The sequence below is a fragment of the Callithrix jacchus genome, chromosome 9 (genome assembly GCF_049354715.1).
Source record: "Callithrix jacchus isolate 240 chromosome 9, calJac240_pri, whole genome shotgun sequence".
NCBI lineage: Eukaryota > Metazoa > Chordata > Mammalia > Primates > Cebidae > Callithrix > Callithrix jacchus.
Genome location: NC_133510.1, coordinates 72,108,098 through 72,132,139, shown reverse-complemented (window position 1 = coordinate 72,132,139; position 24,042 = coordinate 72,108,098). Strand labels below are relative to the sequence as shown.

At 36.3% G+C, this 24,042-nt stretch overlaps 1 protein-coding gene and 1 long non-coding RNA gene across 8 annotated transcripts in view; one reads left to right on the top strand and one right to left on the bottom strand.

Annotated features, from left to right (window-relative positions):
* Positions 1-3,719: 3,719 nt before the first annotated feature.
* FRS2 (fibroblast growth factor receptor substrate 2) overlaps positions 3,720-24,042 on the bottom strand; it is a 121,467-nt gene continuing 101,144 nt past the window's right edge. For 6 of the 7 annotated variants that reach the window (XM_078336842.1, XM_035256992.3, XM_054238592.2 and 3 more), the window contains 6 exons: positions 19,018-19,112; positions 12,694-12,785; positions 11,274-11,460; positions 10,353-10,511; positions 9,834-9,997; positions 3,720-8,900 (listed from right to left, as the gene is read on the bottom strand). In XM_078336842.1, coding sequence (XP_078192968.1) covers positions 7,950-8,900; positions 9,834-9,997; positions 10,353-10,511; positions 11,274-11,460; positions 12,694-12,759 — 1,527 coding nt within the window. In that variant the 5' untranslated portion in view covers positions 12,760-12,785; positions 19,018-19,112 and the 3' untranslated portion in view covers positions 3,720-7,949. Of the gene's footprint in view, positions 8,901-9,833; positions 9,998-10,352; positions 10,512-11,273; positions 11,461-11,884; positions 12,792-19,017; positions 19,113-24,042 lie in introns of those variants that run through there. The other variant, XM_035256993.3, reaches the window with a different exon arrangement.
* On the top strand, positions 12,430-19,024 carry LOC128928580 (uncharacterized). Its single transcript, XR_008473873.2, has 3 exons — positions 12,430-12,527; positions 13,156-14,096; positions 15,541-19,024. It is a non-coding gene; the product is annotated as an uncharacterized LOC128928580 (long non-coding RNA).

Here is a 24,042-nt window from a genome sequence, read left to right as displayed (position 1 = left end):
AGGCGGGACCACAGTGGCATGATCACAGTTCATTGCAGCTTCAACCTGCCAAGCTTAATCTATCTTCCTGCCTCAGTTTCTTGAGTAGCTGGGACTACAAGCACACACCACCACACTGTTGATTTTTGTACTTTATCATAGAGACAGGTTTTCACCATGTTGCCCAGGCTGGTCTCAAACTTCTGGGCTGAAGTGATCCACCCTCCTCAGCCTCCCAAAGTTCTGGGATTACAGGCGTGAGCCACTGCACCTGGCAGAGTAGCCGAACTTCTTTAGGCCTTTGCATATCACCAATCTTTTCAAATCAGAAAATAAGTAAAATGTTTCTGGTCTTGACTAGGTAGTTATCTTAGGAGTGAAGATTGGACAAGATCAATTATATCCTGCAAGAGAGTCACCCAAAAGGAAAGCAGAGATGGATAAAGACTTCTTAGTACTTAGATCAAGTGTGTAGAATGAGAAACAAACCACATTTAAGAACATCTCCATAGAAAAGTGCCTAGATTCAAAATCCTGGCTCTAAATTACAAGATGGGACCTGGAACAAGTTACTTAACAAATCTGTGTTTTATTTTTTTGTATAATAGGAATAATCAAAATGATCTCCTATGGTTATCCTGAGGTTGAAAAGCATTAATAAAGTGCCTATCACATAAGAAACACTATATAGCCAGACGCGGTGGCTTACACCTGTAATCCCAACACTTTGGGAGGCTGAGGCAGGCGGATCACCTGAGGTCAGGATATCAAGACCATCCTGGCAACATGATGAAACCCTGTCTCTACTAAAAATACAAAATTAGCCAGGCATGGTGGTGCACAACTGTAGTCCCAACTACCTGGGAGCCTGAGGCAGGGAGTCCCTTGAACCCAGGAGGCAGAGGTTGCAGTGAGCCAAGATCGCACCATTGCACTCCAGCCTGGCAACAGAGTAAGACTCAGTCTAAAAATAAATAAATAAATAAATAAAAAGCACTATGTAAATGTTGGCTTTTATTATGGCTGTGCACAGGAAGGGATGAATGTCAGCACGGGAGAGAGGTAAGGTAGAAATATCTAACTTTCTATTTCTGTGCTTTGAGCCTGGCTAGTTTGAGTGAAGCTTTGCTTTGTACAGTTGTGAGAAGTGTCGTAATAAAACAGGGTATTCTGGAGGGCTGTCATTTATAACATCTTTAAAAATTGTCTTTAAAAAGATTGTCCGGATTTATCACTGGGGAAATTGCTGCTGACAGAAACCATCTGTCTATCTAACCACCTACTAGACATCTCCATGTGGGTGACCCACAGACCATGAACTAAGTCCCCAGTGGAACCCACCATCTTTCTCTTCAAACCTCTAGCCCCCAAGTGCACATAAATATATGTAAGTTTCATATATATATATATATATATATATATAGAGAGAGAGAGAGAGAGAGAGAGAGAGAGAGAGTCTTTGTTGTCCAGGCTGGAGTGCAGTGGCACGATATTGGCTCACTGCAACCTCAGCCTCCTGGGTTCAAGCAATTCTCCTGCCTCAGCCTCCCAAGTAGTTGGGATACAGGTACATACCACCACGCTTGGCTAATTTTTCTATTTTTAGTAGAGACATGGTTTCACCTTGTTGGCCAGGCTAGTCTTCAACTCCTGACCTTAGGTGATCCGCCTGCCTCAGCCTCCCAAAGTGCTGGGTTTACAGGCCTGAGCCACCATGCCCAGCCACCGAATATATTTTAAATCTCACTGGACTGACACCATCAACCATCACAGTCACCCAAACCAGACAACTGGGGTCATCCTTGTCCCCTCCATTTCTGTCATTTCCCTTGTCAATCAGAAGTGTTGATTCTTTCTCCTTTAGGCCCTCTGTTAAATGGTGGCCCTGAATAAACTACATTTTTGATATTTATGCCTTTACATAATCTAGCATAATTCAACAAAATACAACAGAAATGACATTGTGCCAGTTTTGGGCTTAGACCTCAAGAAAGCCTAGTAGCTTCTACTTCTGTGCTTTTGGAAACCCTAAGCTGCCATGTAAGACCGCATGAAGAATGACCCAAGACTACATGGAAGAAAACTAAGGAAAACAGTTGACAGCTAGAATTGAAGTACCAGACATGAACTGGTTGAACTGGTCCAGCCAGACCTCAGCTGCTTGAACCACACTAGCTGAGACACAAAACATGTGAGGAAGCTAGGCCTCCAGACATCTTATGAGATAAGCCGTCTCTGCTGTGCCCTGCCCATCCCGAGCTATAGCAACTTGAGAAACAAAATGATTGCTGCTTTAAGCCATGAAATTTTAGGGTGGTTTGTTGCACAGCAACAAATATCTAAACGGTCCTTTAACAATGCCTTTGAATAGGCTTTTATCAGATCTGGCTCCATTTCTTAAAAAAAGCCTCTTAACCAGTCTCCCTGCTTTAAAATACTGTGCCCTTCATGTACACGTTATCAGAGTAATCTTTCTAAACTATCATTTTTCTGGTGTTTAAAATCCTTCAAGTTCTCTCACCTAATTTAAACAGAAGCTCCTTAGGATTCTATGTGATGTTTCTCATTTCTCCTTTCTTCTCTATACCCCAACCCTGCCTTTGCTCTCCATGTGCTAGTCATTTGGAACCTCTTGGAACCAACCACTGAATGTCATGATCTTTCTATATCTCTGACTGCACATGCTATCCCTTCTCCTTAAGACATCCTCTCTTTCTCTAAGCTACAAAGGCTTTCGACAAAACACCTCAGGGATCACCCCCTCCAAGAAGCTTTGCTTGAAAACCACCCCTAGGCTGAGTTGAATGCCCTTCCTTTGTGTGTGTCTTTATCATGCCAGTTACATCAATCATTTGTGGACATGTCCACCCCCTTCATTGTTTAAATAATTTTAATCTTGACCTGTACTCAACTAAGGCTTTGCAATGTCACTCAGTGGCTAAAAACAGGTTTGAAGTCTCAGAGCTGAGAACGTCTAGTTGGAATGATCATACAGAGCCTGTCAAATATTTACAATTTCATTTCGGTATCTTACTATACATTTGTTTGGAAAATAGAGGCAGTGTTATGAGACTAGAAAAGAAAATGTTAAAATTTCAAGCAATATGTGAAATATAAATACAATAAAACTTTAAGTAAATATCCAACCAAACTTTTTATTGGGGTTTTTACTGCAATCTACTTTCAGCAATAAGGGGAAAGTGAGCATGAAAAGAACTCCAATCAGACTTTATTCAACAAAGCAGTTTTTCATGAATGCTTCAGGTTAGTGTATGGTCAGCTCAGCTTCCAGTATCAACTTGAGTACCTCATCATGGATATTTATGCCAAAATGACAACAGTAAGGCATTGCAAAATCCTAAGTCATCTAAGATTAAACCATATTTTACATAATTTGTAGGAAAGTATACTAATACTCTATAATAAGGATTTTAAAAATGTGTTGCTTAGCCCTTGTTGAACTAAATTCAATTACTAGCTTATTATAAGTACTCCAGTTAATAAAGGTTTGATTGTACTTCAAGAACTCTGACTTCTCCAAAGATAAAAAAAATAGTTGTCATGACAAAAATTAAGTTTAGAAGCACATTCACACTTGTCCTTAAAGCATGTTTACATCGTGTATGAGAGAACTTTTCGTGCCTGATGACATGGCTTATTTGGCAAAGAGAGTCATATGCAAAGGAGAACTAGAGAGCAATCATCCCATCCCCACTTCCTCCAAAAAGCCACACTCGGCCTCAGTGTAAAAGTTATATTTTATTGCCATGCTACAAAATGTATGAAGTTGGCACTGATAGGGAGAAATAGAGAACAAAGGGTGGGAAGGGACAGAGGGCAAATTATGTTGTTACATATACAAGGTTTTATTTTAATTAACAGTGGTTACGTTTTGCCAATAGTAAAAATGCAAACCAAAACTTAAAATGCTGATCTGAAACAGCATTAAGATACAATTTATGCATAGTATAGTATCACTTATGTCTTTTATTTGAGAAATATGGAATGTTTATAAAAGAAGTTAACCATGGGGGTAAAATTCATATTTCATGTACAATTTGGCAATGGTAGTCCCACTGTTAGACAATTTTTTTATAAAAGAAAAAATTAAAAATCTAATAAGCTACCTTTATACAAAGTTGCTATATTTATGCCTTTACGTAGGAAAGAAACATATATAATGCAAATTAGGACATACAATAATCTTACAATATTATACAATGTAATGAAAATAAAACATAACACAAAGTTTGTTCCTTATAAAATGTATATTTTGCATTACTAATGCAAATGTGGCACACTGGTGACTACTGTACGATTAATACCAGTCTGTTTCCATGCTATAATTGTCCAATTGCCATAGAATTGCAATTATAAGGATGCTACAAAAGAACTGTTATACCCCCAAAAAATGAGGAAGTAAGAATGGGGAACAGGGATGTAAAGAACAGGAAAGATAGATACAGTGTTGGTTTGGGCAGAGTATACTGTGGTATGTCATAAAATATTTGTTAATTTTTCAAGCCAAAAACATTTTCTTTACATTCTGTAATTTCGTACCAATGTCTTTATTCAAATTTGGCAAACATCAAGGAAAAGGTAATTAGTACCATATACCTCACACATCAGAAATATGAATGAGATGCCAATACATCAGTTACTTGTGAATGATGTCTCTGATGGTGTGTCTATTTCAAGAATATATGGATTTCTACACACACACTACACATTGCACAAAACACTTGGGCATCATAGGTTAGAAATAGCACAGGGAATTGGGAAGTACTTTTAAGTCTGTTAAAACCTTTAACTTGAGGCAAAAATATGGCGGCACATTGTTGGGAAATTATGAAAACATAAGGCCCCTGTCCCATTTTTAATAGAACATTATTGAGGTACATTTTTATATGCTGTGCCACAGTTTTGGGGAGGGAGAGGAGATAAACAAACACTAGCTTGACTTGTTCTTATAACATTGAATGGGGGGGATCAACATTAATATCTATAAAAACAAAGATTGCTTGGCAAATTTTCCTAAGTCCCAGATGTGATGTATTCTGGATATACTGGGAAGTGAAAAGCTTTTTGCTGAATCTTCAAGAGTAAAGTGCATATCTCATCACTCCACAGCAGCAGTAAATAAAAGGAACTATTTGCCAATCTTCCTGGAGGGAGGGAAGGCACCATATTTTCATTTTTAAAAGAAGATGAAACTGGGAAATAAAACATGTGAAGAAAAAACACAGGTAATACCAGTATCAGTTTCCAACCCTGGCATGGGATAGATGCTGTTATGATTTATATGGATAAAACAGTATTCTATTTGGAGGGAAAACATTAACAGTGATTATATTTCCAAAACCAAAAAGAAGGATCACATGATCTACTAACAGAATATCTAAAATTAGATCTGCCTCAGAAAATCTGAGACATATGGCCACAATTATATGCTAATAAAATATTAATATCTCATTCTAAAATGCACCTACTAATAGGTACATCCTTCCAGGACACAGCTTAATGCCCATTACTAAACTACTGCAAAGGACAAGTAGTATTCTAAATTACCTTTTATTAAATAGGAACACAAGTGATTTCTAGAAGACAACTAGAAATTAACACCAGTCGTATATATCTTCCTAATACTCTTATAGTACCTAAAATCAAATTCTTAGCAGACAAATTGGTCCCATTTTCATTTTTAAAGCACATAGTATTTAAAGCATAAACAGCAATGATTATATTGGAGTTATCTAAAAAAAGAAAAACTAATTAGAATCTGAAGGAAACAATGAAAAGGATGATGGAAAGAAAGAATAAAGTATCCAACCTCCAAAATGAATAAATAGATCAGCCCTTTCATTTGGAGATTAATGTTCTGCCTTGACTGCTTGTTTCAGAAAAAACTATGTGCATTGGTTCCATCATAATTCTTATTCCACATTACAAAAACTATTACATAAATTTGGCACAATTAGCAATTTACTTAGAAGAAAGAATAAGTGGAACAATATATTAAAAATGAAACCTGCATCAGGGAAACTGCACACCTATACCACTGCTCTCTTTTAAGAGAACAGTGAACACTTTAATAAGCACCAAGTTCATGGGGCAACAAAAGGGGGAAAAGAAAATCCTGCTATGCACATAGAATGATAAAAGACACTGATACTGATTTATAATAAAGACAATAAAAATGGCACTGAAAACGATAAAGACACCTTTAATAATTTATTTTCTTTATAATGATCCCACTCTACTGTTCTGCTAATCCATCACTGTCCTATGATTTGTTTATTTACTGAATAGGATGGATGCTAATATGACTAAAACTTTTTCATGCTAAATTAACCTTTGTTACATCTGGTAGATCCAGATCATAATCTCAAACTTCCTCATATTTAGAGAAAAGAGTAAAATATTTTGCAAGGTTACCTAACCTTTTTCCACTCTACCTTCTCTCGTATTCTCTAGTGTTTAGGAAATTGGAACATCTTCAATTTTCCAAGAGTTTGACATATGAAGACTCTTTAGTTTATATAAACTTTAATTCATTTTAAATCCTAAATTATGATACAATCTCATTGCTACAAGACTTCCACTGTACCTGCTATGCTGGCAACAATATTAATATTTCATGGAAATCAAAGGATAATCAAAGATCCAGCTACAAGAAAAAGGACAGCAGAGCTGAGGAACACTAGAGTGGGCAGAGTACAACTGCAGTGTGTAGCTGGGGAATTACTGCTAAAGTGCTGGGGAGAGTGCCCACAGAGAAAACATAGTACACCTGGAGGGAACTTTGCATGTTAAAAGTTATCTTCCTTTTTTTCTCAGTTGCTAAAGAGATCACCTATGGACACAGGAAATTTAGAATTGAGAAACTGTTTTTATCAACTTGAAAAGTAAACAGCATATAAATAAATACTGGACAAGGGTAACCCTGTTATAGAATAACAGTAAGTTCCAAATGAACCTTCAAAACCGTAATTTGACAAAAATGCAAACTAAACAACAATAAACACATAGTCCAATTTCAAAACTATATACAAACTCAGACATTTTAAAGTGAAAAGGACACACGGCAACAAAAATAAGACATCCCAAACACCAAAGAAAAAGCCAAAGATAAATGAAAACCTAATGGCACAAATGCCTCCAGAAAACAACATGTTGTCAATAATCTATAGGAGAGAAACTTTCAAGAGATCATGGTTCAGATTTTCAAATGTTTTTGGGTAAAGTGACCTGAGACTGATTCTTGAGCCTATAATAATTCTGAGTAAGATATCTGGACACGCACTTCAAATGACATCATGAGATGAGTAAATAGAAAATCTTGTCCCCTTCCTGCCTTTCAATGCACCAACAGCAAACCATATTCATGGACACAGGCTTCTTTCTAGTAACACTGAAGGCAAAGGAGCTGACTAGTATAAGAGGAGGTGTGGTACTTCTGTTTCCTTTACGTATGTTTTGGCTCAAGTTAAAAAGCCTTTAATTAATGAAATAAAGAATTCCTCATGTTACATGCTGGAGGCCACATACTGTGAAGAGTGAATCTATGAGCATTACTCTCAAAGCCTATAGTTATCTGTTAGCAATGCACATTGTCAAGAGGCTTTATGAAAAATTTTAAAAGCCAACCATGACTTAGACATGAAAGATATGCATAAGTCCATAATATTGATAAAAATCAACCAGCATGTCATTCATTCAACTCTCATTTTAAATAGGCACTGTGAAAATGGGAATGCTGCTGTACAATGAGTAGTATATAATGAAATTAGTGTTCTTTAAGGAGTACCTGCTCTACATTAATTCCCTTTAGTTAAAGATGCACATGAAATATTCAGAAAAAATTTTATCAGTCTATAAAAGGAGTTAGTGTTTAGAAATGAAAATGAAGCACTTGCATCTTCATTTTTAAAAACTTCACAAAGGTGCAAACAACATAATGCTTTCCAGGCTCACATGGGCAGATCAGTACTATTGTGTCTAGTTTTCCTAGATGTACCATCATCTCGTGGCAGTGCTTTCTGCAAATTTGACATAGCAGCAGTTCTCTCGATGTCTATCACGGCATACAGCTCTGTGCGCCTGGTAGGGGTTTGTGGAAGGGGAGTCGTAGGCGTTTTTGGAGTTTGAGGGTTGTCAGAGTCACTGCCACCTTCCAAGTCAACCTGTATGTAATTAAGCTGCCTGTGTTCTAAACTTGGGCGTCTGATATCAAAGTTAAAGACTGTTGGTGTACAGTCCCGACGCCTTGAATATTCTATTTTGTGAGCACTTGCCGGCACTGTTACATTCTCTGTATTTACATAGTTATGCATTGGATCTAGATTATTATGGTAGCCATTTAGAGATGGGGTCTTTGGTCCTAAATTGTCATCTTCATCCCTACTTAGCTTGCGGGCTTCCCAAACAGGAGGCAATGATGGTAGATTTTCATAGTTTAATAATGCAGTTCTTCTCTGAGCTGAGTTGTTGATATTCTGGGTATCTGAGGTACTGGTGGATGTCAGACGACCTCTCCTGACCCCTGAGGCACTAGGGATAGATAGCCCATTTATATTTTCATACACCAGTTTGTTAACAGAGGGTGTATCTCTTCGTTCATCACTGTCATAGCCAGTGTCCCATTCTGTGTTATTTGCTCCACTTCCACTAACTTGATCTCTTCCAAGTTGCTCCAGTTTCTCTTTTTCCATTAATTGCTTTTGAACAGGGGTTGGCCCTAAAACAAATTTGACCCCTTCAGATTCAAGAAGAATCTGAGGATCCCTGTCTTCAATACTACTTGGTTCTTCTTTTGGTGTGTTGCTTTCAGCGTTAGAAACCCTCACCTCCAATGGAACATGCATACTTATGCGGTTTTTCCGCTCTTCTTGCACACCTGTAGTGTTGACATAGGTATGTACCTAAAACAAAACAGAAAGTGAATTAGTACAAAAATCAAGAACAAAATAGAGATTACCATTTTGTTGCTGTTGTAGAGGTTCTCATCAAAGCATTAAAACATGACTCAGAAATAAGAAATAACAACTTTGAAAAGGAAGAGATAAATTTATCCTTAATTACTGATGATCTGACTGTATAAGGAGATAAACTCTACTAGATTTATTAAGAGTTCTATAAAATGCATAGATATAAAATAAATGCCACCTAGTAAGAAATTATCACTATTTATAAAAGTTTAATGATATTTCGGGGAAATAATATAAAAATATTTAGAAGACTATATATAAAAGTTTAAAGATTCAAAAATAAATAAAGAAAAAATGTAATTACAGTAAATAAGAACTCACCATGTAAAGAACACAAAGAAACTGATTTTAAAAACACGAAAAACTTTTTAATGTGACATACAGTTTACAAAACATAAGTATAACTAATTAATACAGCGGTTCCAACCAGATACTTCATTCCATACATGAAAACTAGAATACTCAGGAACACTAAATAACTCCATAACATTAACAGCAAAATTTACCTTTCTACTAGTAGTTCACTGACTATAATGACTAAAATATGAAAAGCAGCATAAACTTTTAATCCACTAGAGGTTCTTATAATGAGAAATGACCATAAGTTATGGCTTTCTTAGTCTGTAGGTAGATACACCTCTTGTGAACCCACAAGCTTCTGTAATGCTAAGTTCCCCTGAATACCCACATGTATTTGAGCATACACCAGCAAATATATGCTATTTCCTCTGACTGTTCACTATGAAAGTAATTTACAAACAGTGAAAGTTAAATTTCAGGCTGAATAAAATCTTCCTGTATTAGTACAGTGATAGGCTAACTCTGAAGAATCATTATTGCTGTTGTTACACAGTAGCACATGCTTACTTGTTCCTCAGCCACAAGCAAAGGATGTGTAGATTCTTCCCCTACTGAAGGCAAGCGAGCACTTCCCACAGAAGGATGTCTGCTTGAAGGATGGGATGAAGCATCTCCAAATGAGGGATATCGGGGATATCCATTAGGTAAGTTCTGAGCAGCAAATCCTGGAGCTGAGTTTTTGTTTATTGGTTTAAGGAAGAACAGGGTAGGGCAAAGAGAATAAAAATGAGTAAGAATCGAATCTGTACTGAGAGGATTACAGAAGGTCTTTCTGCCAAGACAGCAGAAATCAGAGCACAAATAGTATTACCCACCCACTCCATATTTTAGATACTATGAAATAATGTTTTCATTTTAAAAATATTTGACATACTTAGAATTACAGCTGTTTTTAAAAACTGACAACCATTATACTTCTGTTATCCAATGGTGATTTCCAGTGTATTACAGATTAAATATCCATAATCTATAGCTTAGAACTAAACACCTGTTACTCAAAATGTGAGAGGAAAAATGGGTACCTACTTGTAGGTGTTCGAGGTGTTCTAGGGACTTCTAATTCTGTCTGATGATTATTTCTTTCTACCACTGGCTCTTCCACCACATTTATACTATTATTTTGCATAATCTCTTGCAACATGTTAAATAATTCTTCTGCACGGGCACACTTAAAGGCAAAGATTCCTACAAATATAAACCAAAAGGGAAAAATAGTTAATATACCTTTAAAAAAACTATAGGAACACTTGACGAAGAGCAGAATTGTAAAGTAAGCATTCTATGCATCAAGAGTAAGAAATACCTTTTAAATAAATATATAATAAATCACTGATTATTCCCTGTTTCAAAACAAACCCCTGCCAAAAATTTACAGAATAATTTTCATTCATCCAAAGGAGATGGCCCAAAATAAAGCTAATGAAATCAAGACCTGCACAGTTACACTAGTCTGTTTTTTAACAGCAGGGGGAGCCTAACTCACCATTCCAAGGTTATCATTTGCCATGTAACAGGCCCCTTGCAAAGTCCCTAGGTGTTTTCCAATCGTTACCTTGTTTAATTATTACAGTAATTATAAGATAGGTATTACCATTTCCGTTTTATAGAGGAGAAACTTAACATTCAACAGAAGTCTTGTAACTTGTCAAGGCCATTCAAGTAGTAGGTAGTAAAAAAAAAACCAATGATAAAGACAGTCAATTTAGCAGGCCTAATCATTTACTAAAAAATCTTGAAGTTAACACAAGCCAAAATTTCCCGCATAGACAATATGCTTAATAAAAACTTGATAAATTAATACATAGTATATTATATCTTTTCTTAACAATCTATTTATTTTGGTATTTTTCTCAGGAGAAAAAAATATGAATTTAATCTTTGTATATAAAATAGCTGGAAGAGCAATATTTCAAATATAATATTTGGAAAAAAACACAAAGGTTCTACCTTGTCCAGTTTGACACCTTCGACCACTTTCAAAAGAAAAGAGATTCGAGTCATAGCCATAGCGTCGCAGGCAGAGGTAGTGCCATTTTACTGAGTCACGTTTGCGGGTGTATAAAATCAGTTCTGTGTCTGTAAGTTCCATTATGCCAGAACCTAACTCATTCCCATCATCATCCACATTAATAACCTAAAAAAAAAGTAACAGTCATACAAATATTTCACCAATTTGTCAGGAAAATGCATTGTTGCTAATTAGTTATTTGTAATTTGTTAGTTCATTCATCAAATAATGTGTGTGTCAGCCATGATCTATGTAGCAGTGTAACACTCAGTTCAGATCTGTAAGAAATTTATATTCCCACTGAGGAAACAAAATATACAAACCACAAAACATATATGATTAAGTGACAAATGCAACAGAGACTGCAGAAGGCAGGAACTGTGGTCTAAGGCTGTTGAGACACCTTCATGTAAGAGGAAAAAGACCTTTAGCTGGACTGCTAGTATAATTAAATTTATGCACAAAATAAAATAAGAAGGGAAATCTAGTGGATCAGGAGATACAGGGTACATCATGAAGACACAATGTTAAAGTAGAACAAAGAAAGTACCTTTCAAAGAGATCAAAATAAGATTGGCATGGAGTTCACATAAGCAAAGGTTTTGGACTGCTGAGCTTCAGAAAACATCCAAAGACTAAGATAGTAGATAACATTTAGGGAGAAGTTACTATTCCCCTGGGAGTGAAAAAAGAGTTTTATATGTATAATTTTTCTCACTTAACCCTCATAACAATCCTAGACTACATTGTCCAAAAAAATGGAAGTAAGACTTAGTAATAATGTAGCCTGCCCGAGGTCACAAAGCTTATAAAGTAACAGACTCACACCTAGGTTTGTGTGATCAAGGCTATTCTTTATAACAGATTGAGGTCAGATTATGAGACACAAAACAACTATGGGAGCATTTAGCCTATAGGTAACATAACAGCACAGAGTTTTGGCAAACAGGTTAGTGAATGATGAAAGAAGAAGATTAATTTGATGTTGACTACAGGATGAATCAGAGGGTGACTTGAGGTAAGAGTCCAGTTAAAAAATCATGCAGGTACCCATGAAAATAATAACTGAAAAACAGATGGTGATTCAACTGAAAAGGAACCCTGTGAAATGGCAGTTTAAAGACAGCGTTACCAGAATTGTATGGCTAATTAGATACAGAGGACCAAAGGAAAACTGAAAAAAATTCTGTACCGTAAGAAAACGTTGTCATCATTTATTAAATCAAGAAAAGACAGGGCAGAAAGAAAGGGAAATAGAAGAGTTTGGTGATAAAAGCCAGGAGTAAGATATGTTAAGTGAAATAAAAGAAGAATATCCAAGTAGGCAGTAAGATATACAACTCAACCAGTTTTACTGACCTTAAACTTGTTCCGATGGTTATCTGGGACAGTGTCTTTATCTGGACAGCTACAACAGCTACCCATGGCTTCTTCAGAAGACCATGTGTGTACTACATAAAAAATAATTTGGAAAAATTCATTAGATGAAGGATACAAAAATTGTAAACAGAAAAACACTTTAGAAATCATCTAACACAAACATTATTTTGATGCAGAAAATTAAGCCCAACAAGGTATATGGCTGCAGCTAGATTTTATACAACTAGCTAGTTGATTTTACTCAGTAACAAGAATAAATTTTGTGAGGTATTAATAATGTCACACAAATCTCAAATTTCTAGTTAAATTTGCAAAGGCCACCTATTCTAAAATTATCTAAAAAAACCCAACTTAAGATCTCATATATACAATATTATTTAAATAATTACTTTTTGTTTAAGAATATTGGAATAATATAATTAACCCTTTGTGGCTTATTAGGAATTTCATGCTCTTCTTTAAAGAGAGTGAGAGAGACAGAGAGAGAGACAGACAACAGAAACAGTCATTACGTTGCCCAAGGCTGGGCTCAAACTCCTGGGCTCAGATGATCCTCTTGCCTCAGCCTCCCGAGTAGCTGGGACTACAAGACTACCATGCTTGTTCTTCTTTAAATAAAAAATCACCAAAGGGATGGTGAATTTCTGGCTTGGCAGGTATTTTGACTGCTGTTACTCATTGTAGTATCTTTTATGTCTCCACAAGACAAGATTGGTAATTAAATTGGTAATTAAAACAAAATCAAATTGGTAATTAAAAGAAAATCAAATTTCGAATAGTGCATTAGTAAGAGAAAAAGACAACTCAAAATTAAGCAGTAAACTAACACACAGAACACTGGCAAAACTGATACATTATCTCTATTTAATACTTCTTTCCCATAGATGGTGAGAGATAAGTGGTTATATACCTGACATTGAGTATTTAAGAATACTCCAACTGAGAAGACAAAGAAAATATCAAAGCACCACTTACAAATAAGGGAAATAATCAGATAGAATATGAAAATATATGAAAAAGGAGGAGGGAAGGAAGCACAGAAGCTACAAAACATAACATTACAAACATAAATTTGATTGAAACTTGCTGAAAATTATTCAGTGGCTCTCCACTACCTCCAATACAACAGTTTAAACACTTAAGTATGATAGTCTGATCAGATAACAATCCGAACCCTGTCTACAGATCCAGTCTAGACTCTCTCTGTTCTCTGTCTGAAGCCCTACTCTTAGTCGAATCAGAATGAACAAGCTGCAGTTTCCCCAGAGCATCTTGGTCTCTCTCATCCTTCCAAGCTGCTCCCTTTCTGCTTCTTTCCTTTCTCAAGATTCAACTCAAAGTGCAGTTCATCTGGGACGCTTTCCCTGACTCCAAGCAACTAGGTGAGTTATACTTCTATGTATCACTGTCATGCCTACCGCAAAGCACTCTGGGCTTTCTGGTATCATAGCATCTATCACACTTCATACTGAGTAGAAATTGTGACAGGTGTCTGTTTATCTGTCTTCTTTCCTCCATTGTGAGCCCCTTGTCAGCAGGAATGAACCTTACTCATTTTTACATTCCTAGTACCTAACACAAGACCTAGCATATAGTAGTCCTATAGTAGCTTTGTGATTTTAATGGAATGTACTAAACAAATGTGAAGGATGCCTGGCAGGTGTAAGTATTACAAAAATGAAAAAGTGTACTAGTGTATAAACCAAAAGTGTATAAGATAACATAAAGTTAATTACAGTAAAGTTAATTAAGATAAAGTAAAGTTAATTAAGACTCACGATATTTGGTATTTTACTTTAACTAATATGCCAGCTAGGTATCATAGTACGAGGACACTTAGATTACCATCTTTGTCTCTGAAGAGCTGTGAGTGTCAAAGGGGAGGGAGGGAGGGAGAGGGAGAAGGAGGTGGGGAGAGGGAGGGAAGGAGGGAGGGAGAGAGAGGGAGGGAGGGAGACAGAGAGAGAGAGAGAGAGGAGAGAGAGCATGCGCGCGAACGGATAATGCAGATAATGTACTGTGATAAACCTTAGGATATGAGCAGAGTTCTGTGGGCACATGAAAGGGAGCACCTAACTTTCTGGGTTAGGCAGGACAGGAGGCACTATTTGAGTTGGGATTTAAAAGGTGAGTAGAAACAATGTACTGAGCAAATAAAGAGAAATAAGCACCTGAGACAGACAAGAAGGGTCACACCACATTCAGGAGAAAGTGAGCCATTCAGTATGACTGGACTACAGGGTAGGCTGGAAGACAAATGGGGCCCAACCAAAAAGCAGCCTGAACAAGTTAGGGACATGTTCCCTAGATCTGAGCCTTGATCTTCAAATGAACTTGAAGCTAGCCTGCCTCTAGTGTTCCCACAATAGAATGGGCATAACTCTGTCATGGCCTTTCTCACACCCTATTGCAAGGTCTGTCTTTCTGTATCATCCACTTTGCTGTGATCTCTTGAAACACAGGAAACCTTAAAAAAAAAAAAAGGAAATCTTGTCTTCTTCATTTTCCAGGGCACTAAGCGTACTGACTAACATGGCACATATTCAATAAACATTTAATTTCTTAAAAAATAGTAAATGTTTAATATTAATAGCTTATAGGATAAGTAATATAAAAATTTTAAGTAAAGGGATAATAGAGACATTTATAGTGCAACACATTACCATGTGTTTGAGATAATGTTGGTATAAAAAAAACCTACTGCACTGCCAGTGTATAAAAGTTAAGCACATTCAATTATGTATACTACATAATACTTGATAATGATAAATGGCTATGTAATTGGTTTATGCATTTACTACACTATATGTCTTACTATTATTACAGAGTGTACTCCTACTTATTAAAAAAAATTAACTGCAAAACAGCTTCAGGCAAGTCCTTCAGGAGGTATTCCAGAAGAAGGCATAGTTTTCCTAGATGAAAGCTCCATGTTATTGCCTCTGAAGACTTTATAGTGGGACAAGATGTAGGAGAAGATATTGATATGGATGATTTTGACCCTGTATAAGCCCACGCTGATGTGTGTTTGTATCTTTGTTTTAGTTTTTATCAAAAGTTTTAAAGGTAAAAAAAAATTAAAAATTTTAAAAACAGAAAAAAGCTTATAAGGATATAAATATTATTTTTGTACAGCTGTAGAATGTGTATGTTTTAGGCCAAGTATCATTATAAGAGAGTCAAAGTTTCAAAAATTAAAAAGTTCATAAAGTAAAAACGTTATAGTAAGCTAATTTGTTATTGAAGAAAAAAACTTTTTAGACAAACAGTATAGCCTAAGTGTACAGTTTTATAAAGTCTACAGTAGTGTACAATAACATTCTAGGCCTTCACATTCACTCACTACTAACCAACTCACTCAAGAGACACTTCCAGTTCCATAACCTCCATTCATGGCAAGGGCCTTATACAGGTGTACCACTTTTTTCTCTTTTATAGTTTTCTCACTGTACCTTTTCTATGTTTAGAAATGCAAATACTTACCACTGTGTTACAACTGCCTACAGTATTCAGTACAGTAATGCTGCTCACATTTGTAGAGTAGGAGCAATAGGCTATACCATATAGGTGTATAGTAGGTTATACCATCTAGGTTTGTGTAAGCACATTCTATGATGTTTGTACACTGACAAAATTGTCTAATGACACATTTCTCAGAATGTGTCTCCATCATTAAGTGATACATGATTTATATGAGTGGTGGTGCAACCTACCTGGGGACTCTGTCCACACTGACTGTTTCAGTTCAGTACAACAATAATTACTGAAATGCCTAATATGTGACATGAAAGCCTTCTATGTCATGCCAAAGAGAAAGGAATTTATCCTACACATGATGGAAAACCACTAATATATTTTAAGTAAGAAAGTGAGATGGTCAGAAGTGCATTTTAAATATTACTATTTGTAGGATAAATTTAAGTAGGAGTTTTGATCAGAGGAAAGGAAAACAGTTTGGGATTATTAAAAAGTGAAATATGATAAAAACCTAAAATAAGAGCAGCAATGGTAGGAATAAAGAAAAAAATAATAAATTTAGGAGGAAAAGTTAGTGACATCAAGAACTGACTTGACATAACAGAAGAAAGAGGCAGTTTCCAGCATGGCAAAGGGTGCCGGTTCTATTACCTGACATGCAAAAAACTGTAGTCTTCAAGAGGAAATGACAACGATTTGTTCAGATACGTTAAACTGAGGGCCCAGTAAACAGCCAAGTGCAATAGTTAAGTACATGAGAATGTGTTTGAGGGAGAAGGCAAAACATTAGAACACATGTAGTATTTGAAGCTCTAAAATAGAAGACATTGGTTCAATAATATTATGAAGACTGGTCTGTGGTTGATATTCTGGGGAAATACAAATGTGTTTAAATACACGAGTAGAGAGAAGCCACTGAAGGTAAAAACAAAAACAAAAAAAAACCACTAAGCATCAAGCAGGAGGGCACCATCCATGGTGGCATGGCAGGGACAGATACCAAACTGCAATGAGCAAGTAGAAGATAAGGAGGTAGTCTTTAGAGGATGAAAATTGGCCTTTCAAGAACTGGTTGAAAAAATAAGGAGTAGAGAGGGTTAAGGGTGTGAACATATTCAAAAGAGAATATATTACTTGAGTTATATATGTTAAGATGACATAGATTTATGCAGGCTTATAATCAATAGGTCAACAAAGTTTTTAAAACAGGAAAAACAAAGGAAAGAGAAGGGCCAATTGACAGCTCAAGACAGAAGGGATACTAGAGATGAGTTCTAGGGCCCAAATTGACAAGTTTACCCAGAGAAGGAGGAATGCTTCATTCTCTGAGGAAGGATGAAAGATATAAAGGTGGGTGGAACACAGAAAAGAGGCTGAAGTAGATAACATTTATCACCCTAAATTTCCTTTGTAAAATAGAAGGCAAGGCTTGCAGAATGAGGCACTTAAGAATGGCTGGATTAGTCACCAAGGAATTACCCAAGAAAAAGAGAGCAAGATTATTAAGTAGGCTGAGATGAGAGCTCAGCAGAGGCTGCAGAGGCAAGGTAGGCTGTTCTGATAGCTGCTCAGCAGTCTGCGGGGTAGACAGTTCAACTGATCCAGGGTCAGAGGATAAGATGGCACGGATATAAAGGATATTGGTAATACAGGGGTTTGAAGTGACAGATCATCACAACTGGTCAGGAAAGAAGTAAAGAAAGAAGAGAGCTAACAAAATAGACAGAAAATGGGGAGAAAAACCCAAAACAAAACAAAACAAAAAAACAGGTGGCCTCAGTATGGCTAAAGAATAGGCTTAGTATGAGTGAGGGATAGAAACAGCTGGAACATAGGCAGTCACGGCCAGTCTTCCAATTCCTGAAAGGAGAATTCTTTAATGTGAAGTTTTCATACACATCTCTAATTCTTTTTCCTAAACCACAAACTCTTAGGCCAGGGAAAGGCTAGATACTAGATATTCTGCATTTATGACCACCAGATTAATATCTGGAGACTACATCTGAGCTATGTGACACCAAATTACATGCACTAATATTGTAAACGAGGAACAATCATGTGATCTCATTTGCATGCGCTCCTCCAAGTTTGTAACTCAGCAAAAACACAAATGATTTTATTATGCTCCCTCAAGAGACTGACATACAAAAGTAGGGTACATTTAAGAACAAAAGGTAGGCTGGGTGTGGTGGCTCATGCCTGTAATCCCAGTACTTTGGGAGGCTGAGGCAGGAGGACTGCTTAATTAAGCTCAGGAGTTCAAGACCAGCCTGGGCAACACAGTGAGACTCTGTCTCTATAAAAAACAGAAAATTAGCTGGGCAAAGTGGCCCACACCTGTAGTCCCAGCTACCTGGAGGTTGAGGTGGGAGGACCATTTAAGCTCAGGTGGTCAGGGCTGCACTCAGCTACGATCATGCCACTGTACTCTAAGCCTGGGTGACAGAGTAAGACCCTGTCTCAAAAAATAAAAGGTAGCTTTTGTTTGGGAAGAGCAATACTGTAACAAGCTTGCTGACTACTTTAAATTAGTAAACATGTCTTAGTTTAACTAAAGCCATTCTTGGGAGTGGAGGTGGTGGTGTCAGCAATGGTTGCAGTTCAAGAAGACATTATTAAATTCTCTCATTGAACAATTATAAGCCAGGAGTGATGGCTCATGCCTGTAATCCTAGCACTTTGGGAAGCCAAGGTGGAGAATCGCTTGAGCTCAGGAGTTCAAAACCAGGGTAACAGAGTGGGTCCTTGTCTCTATTTAAAATAAAAATAAAAAATAATTGTAAATGTAGGCTTAGTGATATAAAAAGCAAATCAACTTCAACTTACCTAGATCTGGCCATTAATATTCTTAGCCTCTGCTGCAGCATCAGGAGTTTAATCATACTTCAAAATACCATGTTTTCTTTGTTTGCTGACTTAACCTAAAAACAGAAGGAAAACATTGAGAATGTCTTATTTCTAAAGAATAATATTCCTTATGAGCTTTCTGGCAACACAGTTAGTTCAGTTAAGCTATTTAAACAAACTCAAAAGTCTAAAAGATTGAATAAAAAGTATTTAATATATAACATCAATTTTAAAAATTAATATAATATGTACCTGTTACCATTCTTTTTCAGAAGTAAAAATAGTCTTAGTTCTATGATGTTTCTGGCTTTTCTACTACAGCTATAATACTTGCACAACTCACTTCTCTATACTCCACAGATGTAAAATGAAGGGTTAGAGTAAACCACCTCTAAGGTTCCATTCCAGTTCTAAAAACCCATTTTAGCCAGTAGCAGACTAACTCTCCATCTCCAGTGACTGTTCCTAAACCTCACTCACCATAATTCCTCTCGAAGACTGTCTTCAAAATCCACCCTCCGTATCTTCCTATTCTGTAAGACCTCTCCAAAACCAGTTCAGAAAAGTCAGTAAAGCAGAAAATCGATGGTATGAACAAGCATGTCACAGAATCATAGAACAGTGAAATTACAATGATAAATTACAGTTTAGAGTTACAAGAGATTTTAATACATTTTTGAAAATTCTCTGGTCAATTTATTTACCCTTCACAACACACAAAAAAATCAAACTCACTCAAACAAGGATACTAATATTTACTAAATACCTACTCTGTATCCGGCATTTTATTAGGGGTTATGGGAATAGTCTCATTTTAATCTATGTATTAATTAGAGAACAAATATGATTGATAGCCAAAGTGAACATTTCCAAAAGACAGTCAACAATTTCAACTCTGAACTTCAGATGTAACAATTTTAACTCTGAACTTTAGTTTTATATATAAAATCAGCATGCCAGGTGTTGGCTTACATCTCTTGTGAACTGCTGCTACACCTCACTTTAAGGTGGGCAGCAATCCACTCCCTCTTTACTATCCGTTTCTTTTCTCCAGAAGCTCAAATATACACCATGCTTTGTCTCTGGCTTGGAAAACAGCCCAGGGCTGAACTAATTCTACCATAAACAACTTCTTTTAGGTGAATGTATATTCTCTTTGTCTCTTCTAAAATGTATTCTAAGGGATTTTGGCCAATTAGGTCAGAAACATCTCTATTCTGCTCATTCTTCATTCCTCTCATAAGCATTCTCCAGCCCTTATTCTGCAATGAGTTTAATGACAGTACATAAAAATAAGAGAAATGATAGTGATCCACCTATTAACTATCAACAAAAAGCCATAAGCTTTGAAATGAAGTTAAATATATTAAAGAATCAGTGTACCAATTCATAAAGCTCTTAAAAACATTAAAAAGTCCTCACATGAATCTCCAGAAATTATTTTAATCTCTTGAGAATATTTATTCAATTTTATTGTTTAATTATTTTGAGTAACACTGCCAATGTATTGCATAGTTTTTGCTTGCTTTTACTGTTTTTCAGTGCAAATATCCAACATGTCAGTTGTATCAGGGATTAAAAGATTTTTTGTGCCTCATTTAGAAGGAAACTTTTCATAAGAAAACACATTCTGAGTTCCAAGCAACTGACATACCAAAATACTCCTGGAATGAACATAACCCAATGGACTGTGGGTGTCCAGTGGATGCCTAGATACTCTCTCTGACTTCTTAACCCCCTTTGGTTTCTCCCCACTGTTGAAGACTAGGAACCGAAAGATAATTAGGAGGCAGTAAGGGAAGAGGTAGTTATAGGCACTATATGGAACTATAATGTTATTGTTGTAACATCAGTATTTTTCTATAAAATAGGTATGTATAACTGCATCGACTATGATACTTATTAAAAAAATTTCAATTTTACCAAGAGGCTATCAATTACACTAAATGCTGTCTACCACCACCCTACTTTTCTACAGCTAACTAATTTTACAGATTTTACTGTATGCCACACACAGTCATTTGGATGATCTCATTTAATCCAAACAACCAGTAAGGTAGATACTACCATTATTTTTGCGTTCCAAATCAGGAAACCAAGACTTAAAAGGGTGAGGTATCTTTTCCACAGTCAAGAACTGGTCAGAAGAGCTAGACTTAAATTTTGACCTGACACTAAAGTCCAAGCAAGTATTAACTAATACACACAAAAAACTTAAATCAGTATTTAGCATATAGTAAGCACTAGTAAATGTTAGCTGTGAAAATGACAATACTTTGTGCTTACATTTTCTCATTTATAAGATTAGGGCACTCACTTCACAGAGTTACCGTGAAAATCAAATAAACTCCGGATATAAACATTTAGAAAATTAATAGCATTTTAAAAGACAAGGCATTATTTATCACCACTACAGGTAAAATTCTGTCTCTTATTTCATAAAGAAGGCTTTTGCACTGTAAGCACAGAAAATCTAGAACTTAAGCACATCCTTATAACAAGTGTTACATTAATAAATTTAGTAAAGCTGTCCTAAATTATTCCAAATATGAGCCTTGCAGAATGACATGTAAAGAGAACACTGAACTCTATTCAAAAGTATGATTATAAATTTGGTGCTCAGGAAGGTATATGTGCTCTTTCAGTGTACTAGCAATGAGGGGAATTTGGCTTATACTACAGTAACTTTCTTCAAATACAACCAGGAAAGAATGTCTACAGTTAGAAGTATAGCAACATGACTAACTTTTGGGCAAAGCAAACTGCCACATTTTGTTACATTAAAACAATCAAGAGGATGGCATTCAAAAACCACGGTCTTTGTGTCCATGGTCTGGCTGTTTTTTTGTTTGTTTTTGTTGTTGTTTTTAAATTCACTGGGGCCAGGTGTGGTGGCTCATACCTATAATCCCAACACGTTGGGAGGCTGAGACAGATGGATCACGAGGTCAAGAGATGGAGACCATCCTGGCCAACGTGGTGAAACCCCATCTCTGCCAAAAATACAAAAATTAGCTGGGCATGGTGGTATGCACCTGTAGTCCCAGCTACTTGGGAGGCTAAGGCAGGAGAATCGCTTGAACCCAGGAGGCAGAGGTTGCAGTGAGCTGGGATCATGCCACTGTACTCCAGCCTGGCAACAGAGCAAGACTCCGTCTCAAAACAAACAACAACCATTGGGTAGGTCTTTTATTCTACACATTCATTTTCTGTTAATTCCTAACACTGACAAAGATTTCTGAATTATTTACATTATTCTGAAAAAGAGGAATTAAAAAAAAAGCTGAGGGGAGATTCTCAGTGTATTATGCTAGTTACCTGAAACCAAAGCCATTATATTAAAAGCAAGGGTGCCTATAGAGTTCCCTTATTAGGTGAAAATTTAAAGTACACCCATATACACAAAACTGCAAAGCCATGTGGGTATTTTTAAGCCTCCATCCATGAATATGGTTGCATTTGCACATTCCTAAACAGATTTTCGTTCATTTAGTTCTTTTTAGTCTGAGGGCAATGCTGATGAACTGCTTCATAATTCATAATCCTCTACCTACCCCCTTTTAACTCTCGAAAAAAATCTATTACCTTACTTAAAATCACTTCAATATCTGGTACTTTAATTTCTGGCAATTATATTTAATCAAAATTCCCTGTACTGCAGTTTAAACCAGATTCCTCTCATTCCTCTATAAGAGAGAAGTAAAATCAGTAGGACCAAGAAAGATCAAGTATATGCTTATGTATATTTAAGCTGTCAACAATTCACTTTTCTGTGGATAAATCTAAAATATCAATGAAGTAGCACTTCTTTTAAGATGGATCTTACTGTGTTGCCCAGACTGGTCTCAAACTTCTGGGCTCAAGCAATCCTCCCACTTCAGCCTCCCAAAGTGCTGGGATTATAGGTGTGAGCCACCATGCCCAGCTTAAAGCAGCTTTTCTTTATTTCAGACATAGTTGCTTGAATTAAGCTAACAAAAGGTTACTTAGTAGGTAAAAATGATTTTTAAACAACTATCCATATTAAAGAGAAAATTAAACAATGAATTCATCCATTTCCCTATCCACAAACTGAGGCATTCTACAAGTATTTTCTGAGCACCTACTCTGTGTTAGGCACTGAGTTAAGTGCTAGAAATAAAGAAAAAGAACACATTCCCTGACTCCAAGGAACTTACTGTCTGGTGAGAGAGAGAGAGACAAAAGAAAATGAATATGTGGCAGAATCGCAGACCCATGTGCTGGTGCTATCAGAACATTCAATATAGAGCAGAAGGAAAGACAGAAATAAGCATTTAAAAAAAGGCTCCCTGGGAAAGTTGGTTCCTACACTGAGTACTGAAAGATGGATGGGAGTTAGCTAAGGCAGGGGCAATCCAGATCAAGAAGAAAGCATGCAAAACCTTACAAACCTAAAAGAACATGGCCTCCTCCAGGAGCACCAGGTAGTTACTTAAGAGTTGGAATGTAAGGTGTGCATGGGAAAATATTAGGAAATAGGTAGGAAGGAAGGCACATGGCCATTTCACCAAGGGCCAGTTTGTACTGCTCAGGGTAATTCATATTTCCCCTTATACTCTTACATAAACCACTGATATCCTACCAGAATGCTTTCCCATGAAGGCAGAAAATTGAGATTACATACAAGAAAAATTTAATTTAAAATTGGTAAGAATAAAATTAATAGTGTTTTACTGTCTGTGTGATGTCCAAAGTCTAACTTTCAAGATGCAGCATACATCTATAAACATTCCCTGGATAGCATCTGGACTTGCAGTGTTACTGCATAATTACCTTAACCTCAGATTCCCTCTTCTCTTCTAGACCCAGAAAATGCACACATTTTAACCCCAAATCTCACAGTGAATCTTACAAAGTCCCTTTTAATCATGTATTTTGTTTTTTAGGAATGAAATACAAGAATATATTTATAGAGAGATTTATATATGTGTATGTGTGTTTGTGTGTATGTATATATATAAAATAACACATATATATAAAACA